Genomic DNA, 16,340 nt, shown 5'->3' with positions numbered 1-16,340 from the left:
CACCCACCAGGCTTTCAGGCTTCTTTGGGAAGGGGCCGTGTTATGGGCTTGTGCCCTGGAGTCAGACGGCCCTGACTTACCTTAATTTTTGTCTGTAAAATAGCTGATGATGGTTATAAGTATTTAACGAGGCAATGGATAAAGAAAACCCTTAGCATGGTGGGTGGGACATAGTAAATGTTAACTATTGTTGGAAGCCATCATTATAATCAAGAGTAAGTATAGTTGGTATGTAGTGCAGATTCTGGAGTCAGACTGCCTGACTTAGAAACCCAACCCGGCCACTGAATGAGAATACTAGGGGTACCTACCTCAAAAAAGACTTGAGTAATAAATGAAGTATTAATTATAAAGCACTTAAGATCGTTCTTGTTAGTTATTAGTATTTACCTGCCTGCCAGCCATTCTTATTTAGGAATATGCTCAGAAATTTTAGGCCAGGTACCCTGCTGGGCATTAGGGATATTGAGATAAGTGAGACTGGGTTCCTGTTCTCAAGGAGCCCCACAGTCTAGTGTGATGTGGTAGGGGATCCTAGATACACTTTACGGAACAGGGAGGCTGGAGTAGCAAACTCCTTTGGGGATAGGAAGAACATTTTTCAAGGAAGATGACATTTGACTGTGTCTTTGAGGATGAGTAGTAGTTTCCAGGCAGATAAGAGCTTTTCGGGTGAAAACACCTTATGCAAAAGCATTGACACCAGGAATGTTTCCGTTTAGAAAATACACTAGGAGGCCCTTAGTATGGTTCCGACCATCCCCTACCTCTTCAGTTTCATTTATAACTCTACAGGCTCCTTACTGGTTCAGTGCTGAGTTTTTCTCTGCCTGGACTACTCATACATCTTCTTGGGGCTAACTCCTGTTGAAGCCTTCAGGTCCATGCTTTAAAATCATTTTCTCACAGAGATTATCCCTGAGAAATTGTCCTTGCTTTTCTTCATCTCACCTACCCCCAACTAGATTAAATTTCCTTGTAAGCCCTCATAGCACCCTGTGCTTCTCTCTTATAGCACTTACATAACTGTGTTTAAATAACTACTTCAAGACTACTCATTACTGTAAACTCCCTGCGGGCAGGGATCATGTCTGGTTCATAGTTGTAACCTCAGCACCTAGCACAGTCTCTAACATACAATTTGGATTAATGAGTTAAAGGAGAGGTAGGTTGGGGCTAGATGATGAAGGATCTGGAATGTCAGAAAGAGAACTGGATTTCATCCTTCAGCAAGAGGAAAGTGGTCTGGCTAAAGAGGCAACTAGGTAAACAAGTTTAGACCAGATATAGGAGTTGAAATTCTTTCAGCGCCTGGAGTTAGGTAACATTAGTGTAAAAACTAGAATCACTTTGGTTTTGGATAGGATAGTTTCCTTTGAGCTATAGCTTTAACATCTCAAAATTTATCTAGCTTCTAGAAGGTAACTTCTATTCTGATTTTGCAGTAGGAAGTAATTTAATTGCAGAAGACTTCTGGTCAAAATGGCTTCCAAGAGAAGGCTGTCAAAATCAGAGGATAAAGAGAGCCTGATAGAAGATGCCTCCAGTAAGTATCTAGTCATTTGTTGTTTTATTTCCAGTAGCAAATCTATGAGGCACTTAAAGAGAGATAAAGTTCCTCCTTTCAAGTCCTGGGAATTATCAAGGCTTAATGGTTAGAGCACACAAAATCTAGTATCAGGAGATTTAGGACTGAGTTTCTGCTTCTAATTCCATGTATGACTTTGGGCATGCCCACAGTCTTAGAGCTTCAGTCTCCACATCCATAAGAGGAATTAATATAATAGAGCTTATCTACTTACATCATCTGGGTCCTGAGACAGAAGGTACAACATAGTATCTGTCCTTTTAAAAAGACTTATGATCCTCTTTCCTCCCTTAAAAAGAATTATAGTATGGGGGCGCCTGGCTGGCTCAGTCAGTGGAGCGTGTGACTCTTAATCTCAGGGTTGTGAGTTCAAGCCCCACGTTGTCTGTAAAGGTTGCTTAAAAATAAAAATCTTAAAAAAGTATATAGTACAGATAAAACTATGATAGTGATGTATAAAGGAAAGGCATTATATCAAAGTAAGCATGCCAAGGGCGAAGAAACAGTGTAGACTGTCTATATGAGAATGTGGTTGACGGAGGCCCTTACTTAGTTCTGATGAAAAGAGGTTGATAGTTTTTTCCATTTATTATACTCATCTACTCTGTTACGGGAGTTCTAACTCGTTACATCATTAAAGGGAGAAGAGAAAATAATCCTACTTAATTTCAAGTACCTTTTTGTTTTTGTTTATTATGTTTTATTCTCTTGCATTGAAAGCCTTGGGATAAAACCAATCTGGGCTTTGTACTCAAAGGCTTGATGCAAGAGAACCTGCCTGATTCTTTTTACCCCTGCATCAAGATCATTGGTTCTCACATTTTGGTGTGCGTCAAGATTATTACCTGGAAAACTTTTTAAAAATTCAGACTCCCAGGCCCCATCCCTAAGATTCTAATTGAGTAACTATGGGATGTGATCTAAGAATGTGCTTTTATTTTATTTTTATTTTTTTTGAAGATTTTATTTATTTATTTAGAGAAAGAACACAAGCGTGGGGTGGGGAAGAGCAGAGGGAGAGAGAAGCAGACTCCCCATTGAGCAGGGAGCCAGAGGCAGAAGCAGGCTGTGCACTGAGCAAGGAGCCTGATGCAGCGTTCGAACCCAAGACCCTGAGATCATGACCTGAGCCAAAGGCAGATGCTTAACTGACTGAGCCACCCAGGAGCCCCTAAGAATGTGCTTTTAATAAGCTTCTCAGTGATTTGAGTGCACTGGTTTGCAGACAACAGCTTGAGGCACCCTGACTGCTTTAGAATTTGGGTGGGAAACATTTTCATGGTTATTTTTGTTAGAAGTGGCACGTTTTGAATTCTTCAAATGAAAATGAAACAGGCAAAAATAATTCTATCTGTTGATTGCTTTATCTGTTTGTAAGCCACTATTGCTGACCATTGTTAAGAGATAAAATTTTACTACAGCATCAATTCCAATACAATTCTTCAAGAACCCATCAATTTTCCTCTTAGGGTTATTCTAGGGTTTACATTTTTAATCTTTACTATTTGTCACATTCTTGAAAATTTTGTCTTTTTTCAGAAGCCAGGAAGCAACCACTTTCTAAGAAGACAAAGAAATCTCATGTTCACAACGAAGTTGAAGAAAATGACAGTGTTTTTGTAAAGCTTCTTAAAACATCAGGAGTTATTCTTAAAACAGGAGAGAGTCAGAATCAACTAAGTAATATTTTAATTTAAATCTTTTATCTGGGTTTAGTGCAGGGCTCAGAACTGAATCATGGATTTCCGAAATAGAGAGGCAGTGAAGATTAAAAATGGGAGCATCAGCCATCTTGAGACAAGGATGACAATGATACTGCTTTTTAGAGAACATTTTTATAGTCCTTGGTTCTGATTAATGCATGTTAAGTAAAGTAATTCTAATTTTTTATTTTTTTAAGTAATTAGTTTGTTTTGTTTTTTTTAGAAAAAAATGTCATATACCAGTAGTACTTTGTGTTTTCTTGTGGAAAAATAAATTAATACTCAAGAGAATAATTAGATCTGTATTAGAGTGATTTCAGAAGAAAATTTATAAAGCCATTTAAAACCCTGCTTTTAGGGCATAGATTACTCCATTATTCCATATCTTTTTTAGAATACTTGGTAGTATCCTCTGTCAAAGCTATATCTGTTTTACCATGGGTTTAGAAAATTTGGCTCTGAAATTAGGTTAAAAATATCCTTTTTGGTTTCATAAGACAGGAAACTTACATCTTTAGGAAAGTAAAACTATGGTTGGGAGATATTAAAGACTGGTGACCAACTATTTTTTCATCTTAGCTGTGGATCAAGTTGTTTTCCAAAAGAAGCTCTTTCAGACTCTGAGGAAACATCCTTCTTATCCCAAAGTATGTGCTTCTTCCTGGTACTTTTGCTTTTGCCAGCACTGCTCTGGAATTGGGAATATAAAGATGCTGGCATAAAGTTGAATGGACTAGAATGATTCTTAGCTAACCTATAGCAAACGTTAAACTAAAAATCTTACTCTTTGTTTTTTCACTGTCATTAAGATAATAGAAGAATTTGTTAGTGGCCTGGAGTCTTACATTGAGGACCAAGACAGTTTCAGGAACTGCCTTTTGTCATGTGAACGTCTGCAGGATGAGGAAGCCAGGTGTGGAGTGGAGGCTTGGAGTCTTGCTGACATTTAATCTGTTACAGTAACTGGATTGGGAGGTGGAGATGGGCGGGAGGAAACAATTTTTTTGAATTTCACTTTGTATTTATAACTGATTTTTCCTCAATTTTAGCCTAACCTTTAAATTATTAACTTATGGTTATGAGACTAAACCAGAATGTTTTCTAGAGTGTGTCACATCTGTGTTGATAGAATTTTACCTCTCTACTTCTCCCTGTTTAAGAATCATCTTCTCGGGGCACCTGGGTGACTCAGTCGCTTGAGCATCTGACTCCTGTTTTTTGACTCAGGTCGTGATCTCAGAGTTGTGAGATCGAGCTCTGTGTCAGGTTCTGTGCTCGGCTCAGGGTCTGCTTCAGATTCTCTCTCCCTCCCCCTCTTCTTTTCCCCCTGCTCATGCTCGCTCTCTCTGTCCCCCCCGAAATAAATAAATTAATTAATAAAAAAAAAAAAGCCAAGGTGCCTGGGTGGCACAGTCAGTTAAGTGTCTGCCTTTGGCTCAGGTCATGATCCCAGGGTTCTGGGATCGAGCCCCGCATTAGGCTCCCTGATCAGTGGGGAGCCTGCTTCTCCCTCTTACACTCCCCCTGCTTCTGTATGCGCTCACGCTGTCTCTCTCTATCAAATAAATAAAATCTTAAAAAAGAGCCATCTTTTCATGTTCTGTATTTCTAATATAACAGGATAGTTTCTCTTTAAATATTTTATATTTGGGACGCCTGGGTGGCTGTCAGTTAAGAGTCTGCCTTCTGCTCAGGTCATGTTCCTAGGGTCCTGAGATCGAGTCCTGCATCAAGCTCCTTGCTTAGTGCAGAGTCTGCTTCTCCTTCTATCTGCCGCTCCCCCTGCTTGTGGGCTCACGCGTTTGCTCTCTCTCTGACAAAAAAATAAAAATTTTAAAAAAATCTTTAAAAAAATTGTATATTTAACCAATTTTTTTTTTTAAGATTTTATTTATTTATTTGAGAGAGAGAGAATGAGAGAGAGCACATGAGAGGGGGGAGGGTCAGAGGGAGAAGCAGACTCCCTGCCGAGCAGGGAGCCCGACGCGGGACTCGATCCAGGGACTCCAGGATCATGACCTGAGCCGAAGGCAGTCGCCCAACCAACTGAGCCACCCAGGCGCCCCTGTATATTTAACCAATTTTATGAAGAAAAAATGATAAAAACATTAAAACAAGGAAAACAAAATAGAAAAAAAATCTTTTTCTTTTTTTTTTTTTTCAGCATAGGCACATCTTACTCTAAGAGCCTCATTAAATTGCTTCTGGGAATTGACATATTACAGGTGAGACTGCCACTTTTTCTGCGAACATTTGATGGACATGATTTGTGGTGTGTGCCCAACTGTAAATGCCTGAGCACAGGGTCAAGTAGAGTTAACAGGGAATTTGGGTTTGCAATAGTTTACTTAGCCCCATTGCTGACATACATCTGGTAGGGCAATATCTGTGGCTTTGGACTGAGCTGATTAGCCCAGTACATTTCTTTGAAATCTCATTTATTCCCTCAGCCTCTGATTCCTGATTTGTAAAGCTTCCTCCCATGTGCTCTGAGTACCTTATATATCTCTGCCATATTCACAGCTGTATCATCTCCCGTTTCAATTTTTACTTGCTGATTAACTTGATTTTGCCCTTTTCCTCCTCTCTCTTTTAATATATTGAACAGACAGTGCTTTAACATGTTTTAAATGTTTCAAATTATAAAAAAAAAATGGAAAGTCTTTTCTTCTCTCCCACTGTTAATCTTCCCACATTCCTATCCCTTCCTTTTCTTTGGAAATCTTCAGTATAATTTAGTTAGCTTACATTTAAGAGCCCTCTTACTCCTCTGGAGAGAAGTCTTTTCTTGCAAACTATTTGATAATCTTAAGGCTGCATTTCATGGGTTAACAGTTGTCATGTTTAATAATATTTTTGATGACTTGATTATTTTAGTGCTGCCTTCATAATCACTTGGTAATTTTTTAGGAGACACATCATTGACAAGTTTCTGTCCCAAAAGCTTATGTTCAAAATATAGGCAGCATTCAAGTGGCCATTCCTAAAATAAGAGGATTTCAATTATAGCAGGGTTTTCCTCCAAGAGCTCTTGTTGGAGCAAATTGTGGTTAATTTTATATTTCTGTTGTGTATTTAAAGGCCATCTCCTAACTCCTATGTCTTCTTTTTTAGCCTGCCATTATCAAAACCTTATTTGAAAAGTTGCCAGAATTTCTTTTTGAAAAGTAAGTGGAATTATTCTGGAATGCTTAAATTACCTTTGTGTGCTTAAGTTTCTCTCTGAAAAGATCACTCTAAAACATCATTGGTTTCTCTGGAAATCATATTGATTATGACACCAGATTCTTAAGTGACTGCTAAAATTTTACTGGGGTCTTTTTTTGAAATATCATCTATTTATATGACTGCATGTTCCTAGAAGGATACACAATAAACTGTTAATAGTGGTTGTCTCCAAGGAGGGAAGCCAGCTGCTTGGAATCAGATGTTCTATGAATACTGTTCTTTGCCTTTTCAATTTTATAGTGTATGTGTACTAATTTTTTTTTAATTTGCTTTAAAAAATAACTAAGTTGGGAAAAAATGAACAACCTAATAGAAAAGTAGAAAAAGGTCATGAACAGACAATTCACAAAGAAATAACAAGAGCATCAAACATTTTTTCTAAATGCTCAGTTTCATTAATAATCAAAGATAAATTTAAAACAATACATACATTTTTTTCCACTCTCAAAGGATCTCCCTTATTGAGTGTAATCAACAGGCATGTTTATACATTGCTGATAAACATAATCAATTGGTTCAAGTCATTCTGAAGGGCAGTAGGTTGTGTGTATCAAAACCTTAGATTTTGTATACTCTTTAATGCTCAATCACGTCTTCTGATTTATCTTAAGGTAATAACCGAATGAAAATAGTAATGAATAAGATTACTTTTTAACAAAAAATTGTAAACAACTGAAATGTTCAGCTTTAGGGGATTGGTTAAGTAAATGAGGTACATCCCTGTAATAGAATATTATGTGGACATTAAAAATTATACAGAGGACTGTTTAATGCTTTGCATTAATTTGAAAAAAAAAGGTCAGGTTACAAATCAGTATTTACAGTTTAGCCCAGTATTTTATTAAAAAAAAAAAAAATACAGGGTCCCTTGGGTGGCTCAGTCAGTTAAGCATCGGACTCTTGGTTTTGACTTGGGTCATGATCTCAGAGTCGAGATCAAGCCCTGCATTGGGCTTCATGCTCAGCTTGGAGTCGGCTTGGAATTTTCTCTCTCACTCTTCCTCTGGTCCTCCCTCCCATTCCTCCCTCCCCGCTGTGCATGCATCCTCTCTCTTAAATAAATAAAATCTTTTAAAAAATACATATACCATACTATAGATACGTATACGTATTAATAACAGACCTCTCTGGATGACAGGATTATAGGTTAATTTTACTTTCTCATTTTTAACGTGTTTTTTTTCTAGCTCTTGTATATAGTAATAATACACTTAAAGATAGATCTTTACAGGGCGCCTGGGTGGCTCAGTTGGTTAAGCGGCTGCCTTCAGCTCAGGTCATGATCCCAGGGTCCTGGGATCGAGTCCCACATCGGGCTCCCTGCTCGGTGGAGAGCCTGCTTCTCCCTCTCCCTCTGCCTGCCTCTCTGCCTACTTGTGCTCTCTCTCTCTATCTCTGTCAAATAAATAAATAAAATCTTTAAAAAAAAAAAAAAGGTCTTTACAAATTTCTGCTTTCCCTGAATGGCTCACATAGATGCTTTATGTCTTTTTCAGTGGTTAATTTGACTGCACTAAACAAAAACTGAGAATGCTGTCAAGAAAAAAACTGGAAGTAGTTCAAAACTTTCCACATAGAAGGTTGGGAGGAAGGCAGATGCTGTCATTTGGGGGGAAATAATAATAAGCAAGCCAACATTTTTTTTAAAAAGATTTATTTATTTATTAGAGAGAGCACACTTGCTCACATGCGAGGCTGCACATGAGTGGGGGGAGGGGCAGAGAGAGAGAGACTCTTCAAGCAGACTCCCCCTGAGCTTGGAGCCCCTTGTGGGGCTTGATCTCACAACTCATGAGATCATGACAGGAGCCAAAGCCAATAATCGGATGCTCAAACAACTGAGCCACCCAGATGCCCCTAGCATTTCTTCATCTATAAATGGTTTTCAGTACTTTCACAAACATAGTCTAATTTGACCTTCTATGTTTCCAAAGTAGTACATGCTTGCTTTTTTCAATACTTACCACTTTTCTACCTTTTACAATTTTTCTTGTTCAGTTTGTTATGTTTATTGCCTTTATTTTTTTGTTTACATTGTTATTAAGAAATACTCTCCAGATCTTCCTTAACCTTTCTAAACCCTCCCCAGATGCAGCCACTGTTAAGAGTTTAGTGTGTCTTCTTCCATCTTAACATATATGTGTCATGCTTTTCTTGTATCATCTGTGTGTCTAACACAGCTTGCAATATGTAAATGTTCAGTAAGTGTTAATTGAATGTCTGAAATGGTTTGTGCACTCTTAATGTTTGCTGTTGTGTAAATCAGAAAAGCTAAGTTTCTGTCTTCTTATCCTAACATTTCAGTGTGAACAGTGATGGACTTAACATGCCTAGACTCATCATTAGTCAGCTGAAATGGCTTGACAGAATTGTGGATGGCAAGGTAGGCTTTAGGACTTGTTCTATCTCTTGGATTTAGAGAGTCTGTTTTCTACACTTAACCAAACTTTTGGAATTTGCAGTGGTTTTTTTTTTCCCTTTTCTAAACTGAAAATTCACATTTTTCTATTTATCAGCTTTTTTCATCTTTCATAATTTGAGAATCATGGATATTTCACCCTTTAAATTTCTCCAGAAAAAAAAGAGAAATTTTTCTAATTATGATTACTAGATATCTATTAAATAAATATTTGGAAAGAAATTAGGTAGCTTTCAAAGTACACAGATGACTGTATTTTATTTCTCAAAAGCAGTGAGATCCCAGACCAACCTACCTTGCTGCAAATGTTTAATCTGATTACAAATGAGGAAAGTTTTAGGAAGTTTTTGCAGTTATGTTATTTGTTATTAAGCACCTTGGTAAAATTGAATCTGTTTTGAGCCTAGTGTGTAAGGCCTATTTCTTTTCAGAGTTCTTTAAATCATTCTATTAATTTTTGTCACACATTCCAAGGCTAAATCTTTATTTGGAAGAACACGAGTTTTGGAATTTCATGTGGACTAGCATTTTATATTATTGTGTATTTACTGTATTATATTGTACTTATTGTGTATCTTTGGGCAATGCATATCCTTACATTTTAAAAATGGGAATTGTCGGGGCGCCTAGCTGACTCAGCTAGTGGAGCATGTGACTCTTGATCTCTGGGTTATGACTTTAAGCCCCATGTTGGGTGTAGAGTCTACTTTAAAAAAAAAAAAAGTAATTGTCACACAGACTCCATAGAGCTGTGAAGATTAAATGAAAATAAAGTAGGGACGCCTGGGTGGCTCAGTCGTTAAGCATCTGTCTTCTGCTCAGGTCATGATCCCAGCGTCCTAGGATACAGCCCCATATCAGGCTCCCTGCTCAGTGGGGAGTCTGCTTCTCAATCCACCTGCTCCAGCCCCCCCTCTCTCTCCCTCCCTCTCAAATAAATAAATAAAATCTTAAATGAAGTAAAGTATATAACAGACCCAGTAGATAATAGACCATCCACGGTACTTGTTTTCTGTGTACCATCCCATGTGTGAAAATTTCTGGGTCACTTACCTCTGAATTTAGGCTTTGAGTTTGAATGTATGATAGGTGCCATATTGTACATAAAATAATTCCAGCTCTACATTTCATGAGGAGGAAGTCTTTCTCTGTTCTGGGTAGTGTGCAACAATTCTAACAGTCTCCTTCATTGCAGGATCTCACCACCAAGCTCATGCAGCTGATCAGTATTGCTCCACTATACCTGCAGCATGACTTTGTCACCAGCCTACCTGAGATCCTAGGGGATTCCCAGCATGCTGATGTGGGGAAAGAACTCAGGTGGGTAAGCTCCCACTGTGGGAGCCTTAACACTGCAGAATGAAAACAGTAGTAGGTCTACGGTCATACCACCCTGAACGTGCCCGATCTTGTCTGAAAACAGTAGTAGTAACGTATTCCTATTTATATAAAAGAGGATGGTATTTACCTTCCATGAGTAGGTGTGAGATTTGACTTGTTTTTGTAATAATGAGTATATATTTGGGTAGACCCATCTACTTTTTTTTTAAACCGTATAGTGGTTGTGAATATGAAGACTGGGGTAGGATTAGGCATATAAATTTGGTCTGTGGAGACCTAAATATGATCCATCTGTTTCATTAGCATTTCTTCCATCCAGGGAGTCCTCAGTTGTGACTGCATATCCAAATCATTTGTGGAGCTTATCAAACATCTGCATTTTTTGGTCCCTAAATGACTCATTGTGATGTACATCACATCAGACCCACTGCTAAGAGCATTGCTTACTATCATTTATGTGAAAAATAGTAATTGATAGGGCAGTAATTAAAGAAGGGAGAATAATACCCCTCTGTAGCAGGATTTGTTTTAATGCAATTTCCTGCTTACCCTCAAAATAGTTTTTAAAAATTCAGTTTGCAATACTTCCTTTTCTTTAGTTGTCTGCAAAGCTACCTCCAAAAATGTCCAATGATTTCTTGCCTTTGTACTTTTGGGTAGGATGCTTCCTCTGCATATAGCGCTCTACCATCCCCTTTGCCTGCTTAATTCCCGCTTGTCCTTTTGTATAGCCTTTTCTTAGAATCTGTCACTGTTCTCTATTCTGTGTTCCTAGAATGCCTTGCATGTACATCTGTCATACTTCTCATATGTCACTATAATTGTTGTTAGGTTTTCTTTTTCCTTTTCTCAGGACGGATAGGTGCCCAACTCAAGAGTGGTTACCTCTGGGTAGTGGAGATGGTGAGGAAAGGGCTTCTCGTTTTTACTCTGTTGTTTGAATTTTCTATAATGAACATGTATTTTTTTTAAGATTTTATTTATTTGAGAGAGAGAGACAGCAAGCACGAGTCGGGGGGAGGGGCAGAGGGAGAGGGAGAAGCAGACTCCTTGCTGAGCAGGGAGCCTGATGTAGGGTTCGATCTCAGGACCCTGAGATCATGACCTGAGCCAAAGTCAGACGCTTAACCAACTGAGCCACCCAGGCGCCCCAAGCATGAATTTTTTTTAAATCAAAGCAATTTTTAGGGGCTCCTGGGTGGCTCAGTCAGTTAAGCATCCTGCCTTTGGTTCAGGTCATGATCCCAGAGTCCCGAGATTGAGCCCCTCGTTGGGCTCCCTGCTCAGTGGGGAGTCTGCTTCTCCCTGTCCCTCTCCCTCCACCCCTCCCCCTGCTTGTGCTCTCTCTCTGTCTCAAGTAAATAGATAAAATCTTAAAAAAAAAAACAATAAACCAATTTTTAACAAAATATACTATTAACAAGTTCAGTGGAAACTGAGTATGTCCTCTCTTCCCATATCTTGAGTGATTTTTCCGAGTAATTATCTGCCCAGCTCTGTTAAAAGTTACACAGCTTTTCTCTTTTTCCACCATGCACAGTGACCTTTTAATGGAGAATACTCCACTCACTGTCCCTATCCTGGATGTTCTTTCCAGCCTCCGACTTGACCCGAAGCTCCTGTCTCAGGTAGGAAGGACTCTGCTCTCCAGAAACAGAGCCAGCTTTTTTACTTCCCAGAACCAGTGTCAGTCATTACTTTGAAGCAGTTGCATATGAAAGGTTAATTTTGAAATGATACAGGGGCGCCTGGGTGGCTCAGTTGGTTAAGGGTCTGCCTTTGGCTTGGGTCATGATCCCAAAGTCCTGGTATAAAGCTGCATGTTGGACTACCTGCTCAGCTTCTCCCTCTCCCTCTGCCCCTCCCCTCCACTCGTGCTCTCTTTCTCTCTCTCAAATAAATAAGTAAAATCTTTAAAAAATTTTTTGAAACGATATTGAATGACATTTCATCTCTTTTTCTCTTTGATGAACTTCATATGCCATAGTATGATGGATTTGCTGCTCTGTTTCAAAGCAGTAAGTTTTAGTGGAAATTTCTATCTTGCATAATATTTACACACTGCTCCTCATAGGAATGGCTAATGGAGCCAGTGGAAAATTCAGGCTCTAAATTATAAGATAATAACACTTTTACAGTTATTATCTGTCTGTTTTTGAAGAAACTGTGGCATTAACAATTGAAAGCTTGTAATTTGGAATAAAATTGAAAATAAAAGGAGGTGTTTTTCTTCCTAAATTACAAGTGAGAAAACTGAGTGAGAGAAGGTTGTTTTCTAATTTAACCTAACAGGTCAGTACTAGGTTGAGGTATTAACATAAAAATATTCAAGGTTTTTGTGCTTTTTATGTTTAGGTCCGCCAGTTGGTGATGGGTAAGCTGTTATCTGTGAAATTGGATGATTTACCTGTGATAATCAAGTTCATTCTTCATTCCGTAACAGCTGCAGATGCACTTGAGGTACCTTATTATTTCCCAACAAACACCAATGGCATGCTAGATCCTTGGGAGTACAGAGTATAACGGTGGTGCCTTTCTGAAAGTCAGTAATGGAAAAGAGATGTACCTAGATGAAGATACATCAATATACATTATTTAAACTAATAGCTTCTAATTCTTATTTGTTCCCAAACCAATTGATAATGCTGATTAATCCAGATAGTATTCAGGGGATAGAATGGAACTAGCTAGATTTATTGTTGCATATAAGCCCTACACAGTTATATTTGCTATTTTAGTGTAATACCTCAAGGAATTCTGAAATTTTGAAGGGCATAACATACTATCCTTGCATTAACTATTTTCATCAACTCTCCTTTTCAAAATGCCTTGTCTAGGGGCACCCCGTAGCTCAGTCAGTAGAGCATGCAACTCTTGATCTTGGAGTTTTGAGTTTGAGCCCCATGTTGGGTATAGAGATTACTTAAAAATAAAATCTTAAAAAAAAAAAAAGCCTTGTCTAACATTTAGTGATTCTTCTTACTCAGTCTTTCAGGGGATTGTTATGGTTCTGCTAAAAGAGCGAACTGTGCCAATCCACTGTGAATGAGCAGAACACATAACTTAATATTTATTTTCCACAGGTAATTTCTGAGCTGCGGGAGAAGTTGGATCTGCAGCATTGTATCTTACCATCGCGGTTGCAGGCTTCCCAAAGCAAGTTGAAAAATAAAGGACAAAGGTATAATGTCATTGACAGTTACCACCCTTTTTCTCACATGGGGAAGGCAAGTTTTCTGACATTTATTCTGAAGCCAGGACAGTAGATCTTAATACTTGCAACTACAAATAATGGTAATAATATTGTTTGCATGTACCATTATACAGTGCTTCAAATCATATGTATGTGGTACATGGAACATGTGTGTACATGTATACGTTGGCATGTGGGCTGTATCCTCCCGGCTATTCAGATCAATCCTAGGTAGACTACAGTACAAGTTTATTAGCCATTTTACACATGAAGTTGTGCCTTGGAACAGGCACTTGACTAGTAAACAGGAATCCAGATTTTATAAGTTCCTCTCTGGTAAATGGAAGAATGATTTTTTTCCCCCTCTGCTACTTGTAGTTCTTCAGGAAATCAAGAAAACAGCGGTCAGGACTGTGTTATTCTCTTCTTTGATGTAATAAAGTCAGCTGTTAGATACGAGAAAATCATTTCAGAAGCCTGGATTAAGGTGAGTGAGATCTTTTTTTTTTTTTTTAAGATTTTATTTATTTAACAGAGAGAGACATAGCGAGATCAGGAACACAAGCAGGGGGAGTGGGAGAGGGAGAAACAGGCTTCCCGCAGAGCGGGAAGCCCGATGTGGGACTCCATCCCAGGACCCTGGGATCATGACCTGAGTCGAAGGCAGACGCTTAACGACTGAGCCACCCAGGCGCCCAAGGTGAGTGAGATCTTTATGACTTTGAACATTAAGGAGGAAGTAGGTGGCAATCAGTGATGGATAAGTAAGTAAAGGTAGGTGGGAAGAAAAGTGTTAAAAGTCAGTCAAGTAGAAATGATAGATGATGGTTCCCAGATGGGCAGATTGCTTCTCAGGAGAATAGGGCATGCTGAATAAGGTGAAATGTGTTCTACTTATGTGTTGTAATATTTTTGTGACCCTTTTTTTTCTAGGCAATTGAAAGCACTGCCTCAGTGTCTGAACACAAGGTAACATTCTCATACTATGAATTTTAAGTACCACAGACTTAAAATTAATTATATGGCTAGTTTTCCTTCTTTTCTCTTGCTCTCTCCACAGTCATCCCTTCTGTGCCTTCTGTAGTTGCTCTAATAAACATTAGCTGTCTGGGGAAGATAATCTGAGGGGATGACTTGCTAGATGGTCTTTCCTACTCATTTTGGCAATAAAATAAACCTAAGCTATCCATAAGGGGAAATATTAACATTCCAAACAAGCACAGTGAGTTGCAGTCCCAAGAAGCCAAGTCCCCATAGATGAAGTGAAGACAGGAGTCACTTGGGGCTTGAGTCGGGTCCCTGTATCCATCTGATGACCCTTCCTTCCGCGAAATGGAATTGTCGAGATAATGGCATTCCATGTTTTACTTACCTTTACCCATGTCAGCCTGACCAGAGTGAATTAAATAGTCCATCCATTCACTGTCAAGGCCGTAGTACTGAATCTGTCTTAATTATGGAAAGTTTTTCTTCTATTGAGAAGCCAGATGATTGCGTTTCTTATGTACTAGTTGGTTCCCATTAAGGACTTTTCTTTAGTTGGAATCTGTTTTGTTTTGTGGGATTCTATTAGAGTATCCAGTTGTTGGGTGGCTCAGTTTTTTGTGGGGGAGGGATCAAATTATCCTAACACAACTTCTTCTTTTTTCATTTTTGCATAATCCTTGGCCACCTGTATACTTATTTTACCTGTTTTTACAGATTTCTAATTATTATATCATTTTGCTTTCTGATTTTTTTCTCTTGAGATTATATCATAAACATTTTATATGCTTCTGCAATGTCTTTATGTCTTTTTTTTTTTTTTTAATAGTCTCCACACCCAGCGTGGAGCCCAATGAGGGACTTGAACTCACATTCCCGAGATCATGACCTGAGCCAAAATCAGGAGTCAGACACTTAACTGACTGAGCTATCCAGGTGTCCCATTATTTATTTTTTAATGGGCAGTTTGTACCTTTTGATCCCCCTCACCCATTTTTTTTTCTTAAAGTTTTTATTTTTAAATAATCTCTACACCCAATGTGGGTCTCAAAGTTACAATCAAGATCAAGAGTTGCATGCTCTACCGACTAAGCCCCCCGCCTCTGGCAACTACCAGTCTGTTCTCTCAATGAATTCAGTTTTTTGTGTGTTTTGTTTTGTTGTTTATTTTTTAGATTCCATATAGAAGTGAGATCATAAGGTATTTGTCTTTCTGTCTGACTTATTTCACTTAGTATAATGCCCTCAAGATCTGTCCATATTGTTACAAATAGCAAGATTTCATTCTTTTTATGGCTGAATAATATTCCAGTGTGTGTGTGTGTGTGTGTGTGTGTGTTTGTGTCTGTGTACTTACCACATTTTCTTTTCACTTAGGTTGCTTCCATGTCTTCACTATTGTAAATAATGTGTAGGGATCATAGGAATGCAGATATTTTGTCAAACTAATTTTTAGTTTTTTTGAATAAAATACCCAGAAGAATTTCTGGATCATATGATATTTCTACTTCTAATTTTTTGAGGAACCTCCATACTGTTTTCCATAGTGGCTGCACCAATTCACATTCCACCAACAATGCACAAGGGTTCCCTTTCCCTACATCCTCAGCAACACTTGTTGTTTCTTGTCTTTTTTAACAATAGCCATTCTGACAGGTATGAGGTGATATCTCATTGTAATTTACATTTCTGATGATTAGTGATGTTGAACATCTTTTCATGTGTCTGTTGGCCATTAGTATGTCTTCGAGAAAATGTCTATTCAGATCCGTGGCCCAGGGGTACCTGGGTAGCTCAGTTGGTTAAGTGTCCGACTCTTTTGATTTCATCCTAGGTTATGATCTCAGGGTCTTGAAATCGAGCCCCATGTCAGGCTCTCTCCCC

The 16,340-nt window shown here is 38.5% G+C and overlaps 1 protein-coding gene across 1 annotated transcript in view; it reads left to right on the top strand.

The window, feature by feature from the left end:
* Positions 1-16,340, top strand: part of FANCD2 (FA complementation group D2) — a 57,723-nt gene that overhangs the window by 494 nt on the left and 40,889 nt on the right. Inside the window, exons 2-14 of the mRNA XM_034998681.1 lie at positions 1,446-1,546; positions 3,128-3,268; positions 3,871-3,938; positions 4,101-4,204; positions 5,456-5,516; positions 6,406-6,458; positions 8,824-8,902; positions 10,134-10,258; positions 11,820-11,907; positions 12,635-12,739; positions 13,363-13,460; positions 13,851-13,959; positions 14,406-14,441. Coding sequence (XP_034854572.1) covers positions 1,483-1,546; positions 3,128-3,268; positions 3,871-3,938; positions 4,101-4,204; positions 5,456-5,516; positions 6,406-6,458; positions 8,824-8,902; positions 10,134-10,258; positions 11,820-11,907; positions 12,635-12,739; positions 13,363-13,460; positions 13,851-13,959; positions 14,406-14,441 — 1,131 coding nt within the window. The 5' untranslated portion in view covers positions 1,446-1,482. The remainder of the gene's footprint in view (positions 1-1,445; positions 1,547-3,127; positions 3,269-3,870; positions 3,939-4,100; positions 4,205-5,455; positions 5,517-6,405; positions 6,459-8,823; positions 8,903-10,133; positions 10,259-11,819; positions 11,908-12,634; positions 12,740-13,362; positions 13,461-13,850; positions 13,960-14,405; positions 14,442-16,340) is intronic.

This window comes from Mirounga leonina, unplaced genomic scaffold (assembly GCF_011800145.1).
Source record: "Mirounga leonina isolate KUSES-001 unplaced genomic scaffold, KU_Mleo_1.0 Mir_94, whole genome shotgun sequence".
NCBI classification, from domain to species: Eukaryota; Metazoa; Chordata; class Mammalia; order Carnivora; family Phocidae; genus Mirounga; species Mirounga leonina.
Note: the sequence above shows the minus strand (reverse complement) of the source record. Positions and strands in the feature narration are given on the sequence as shown.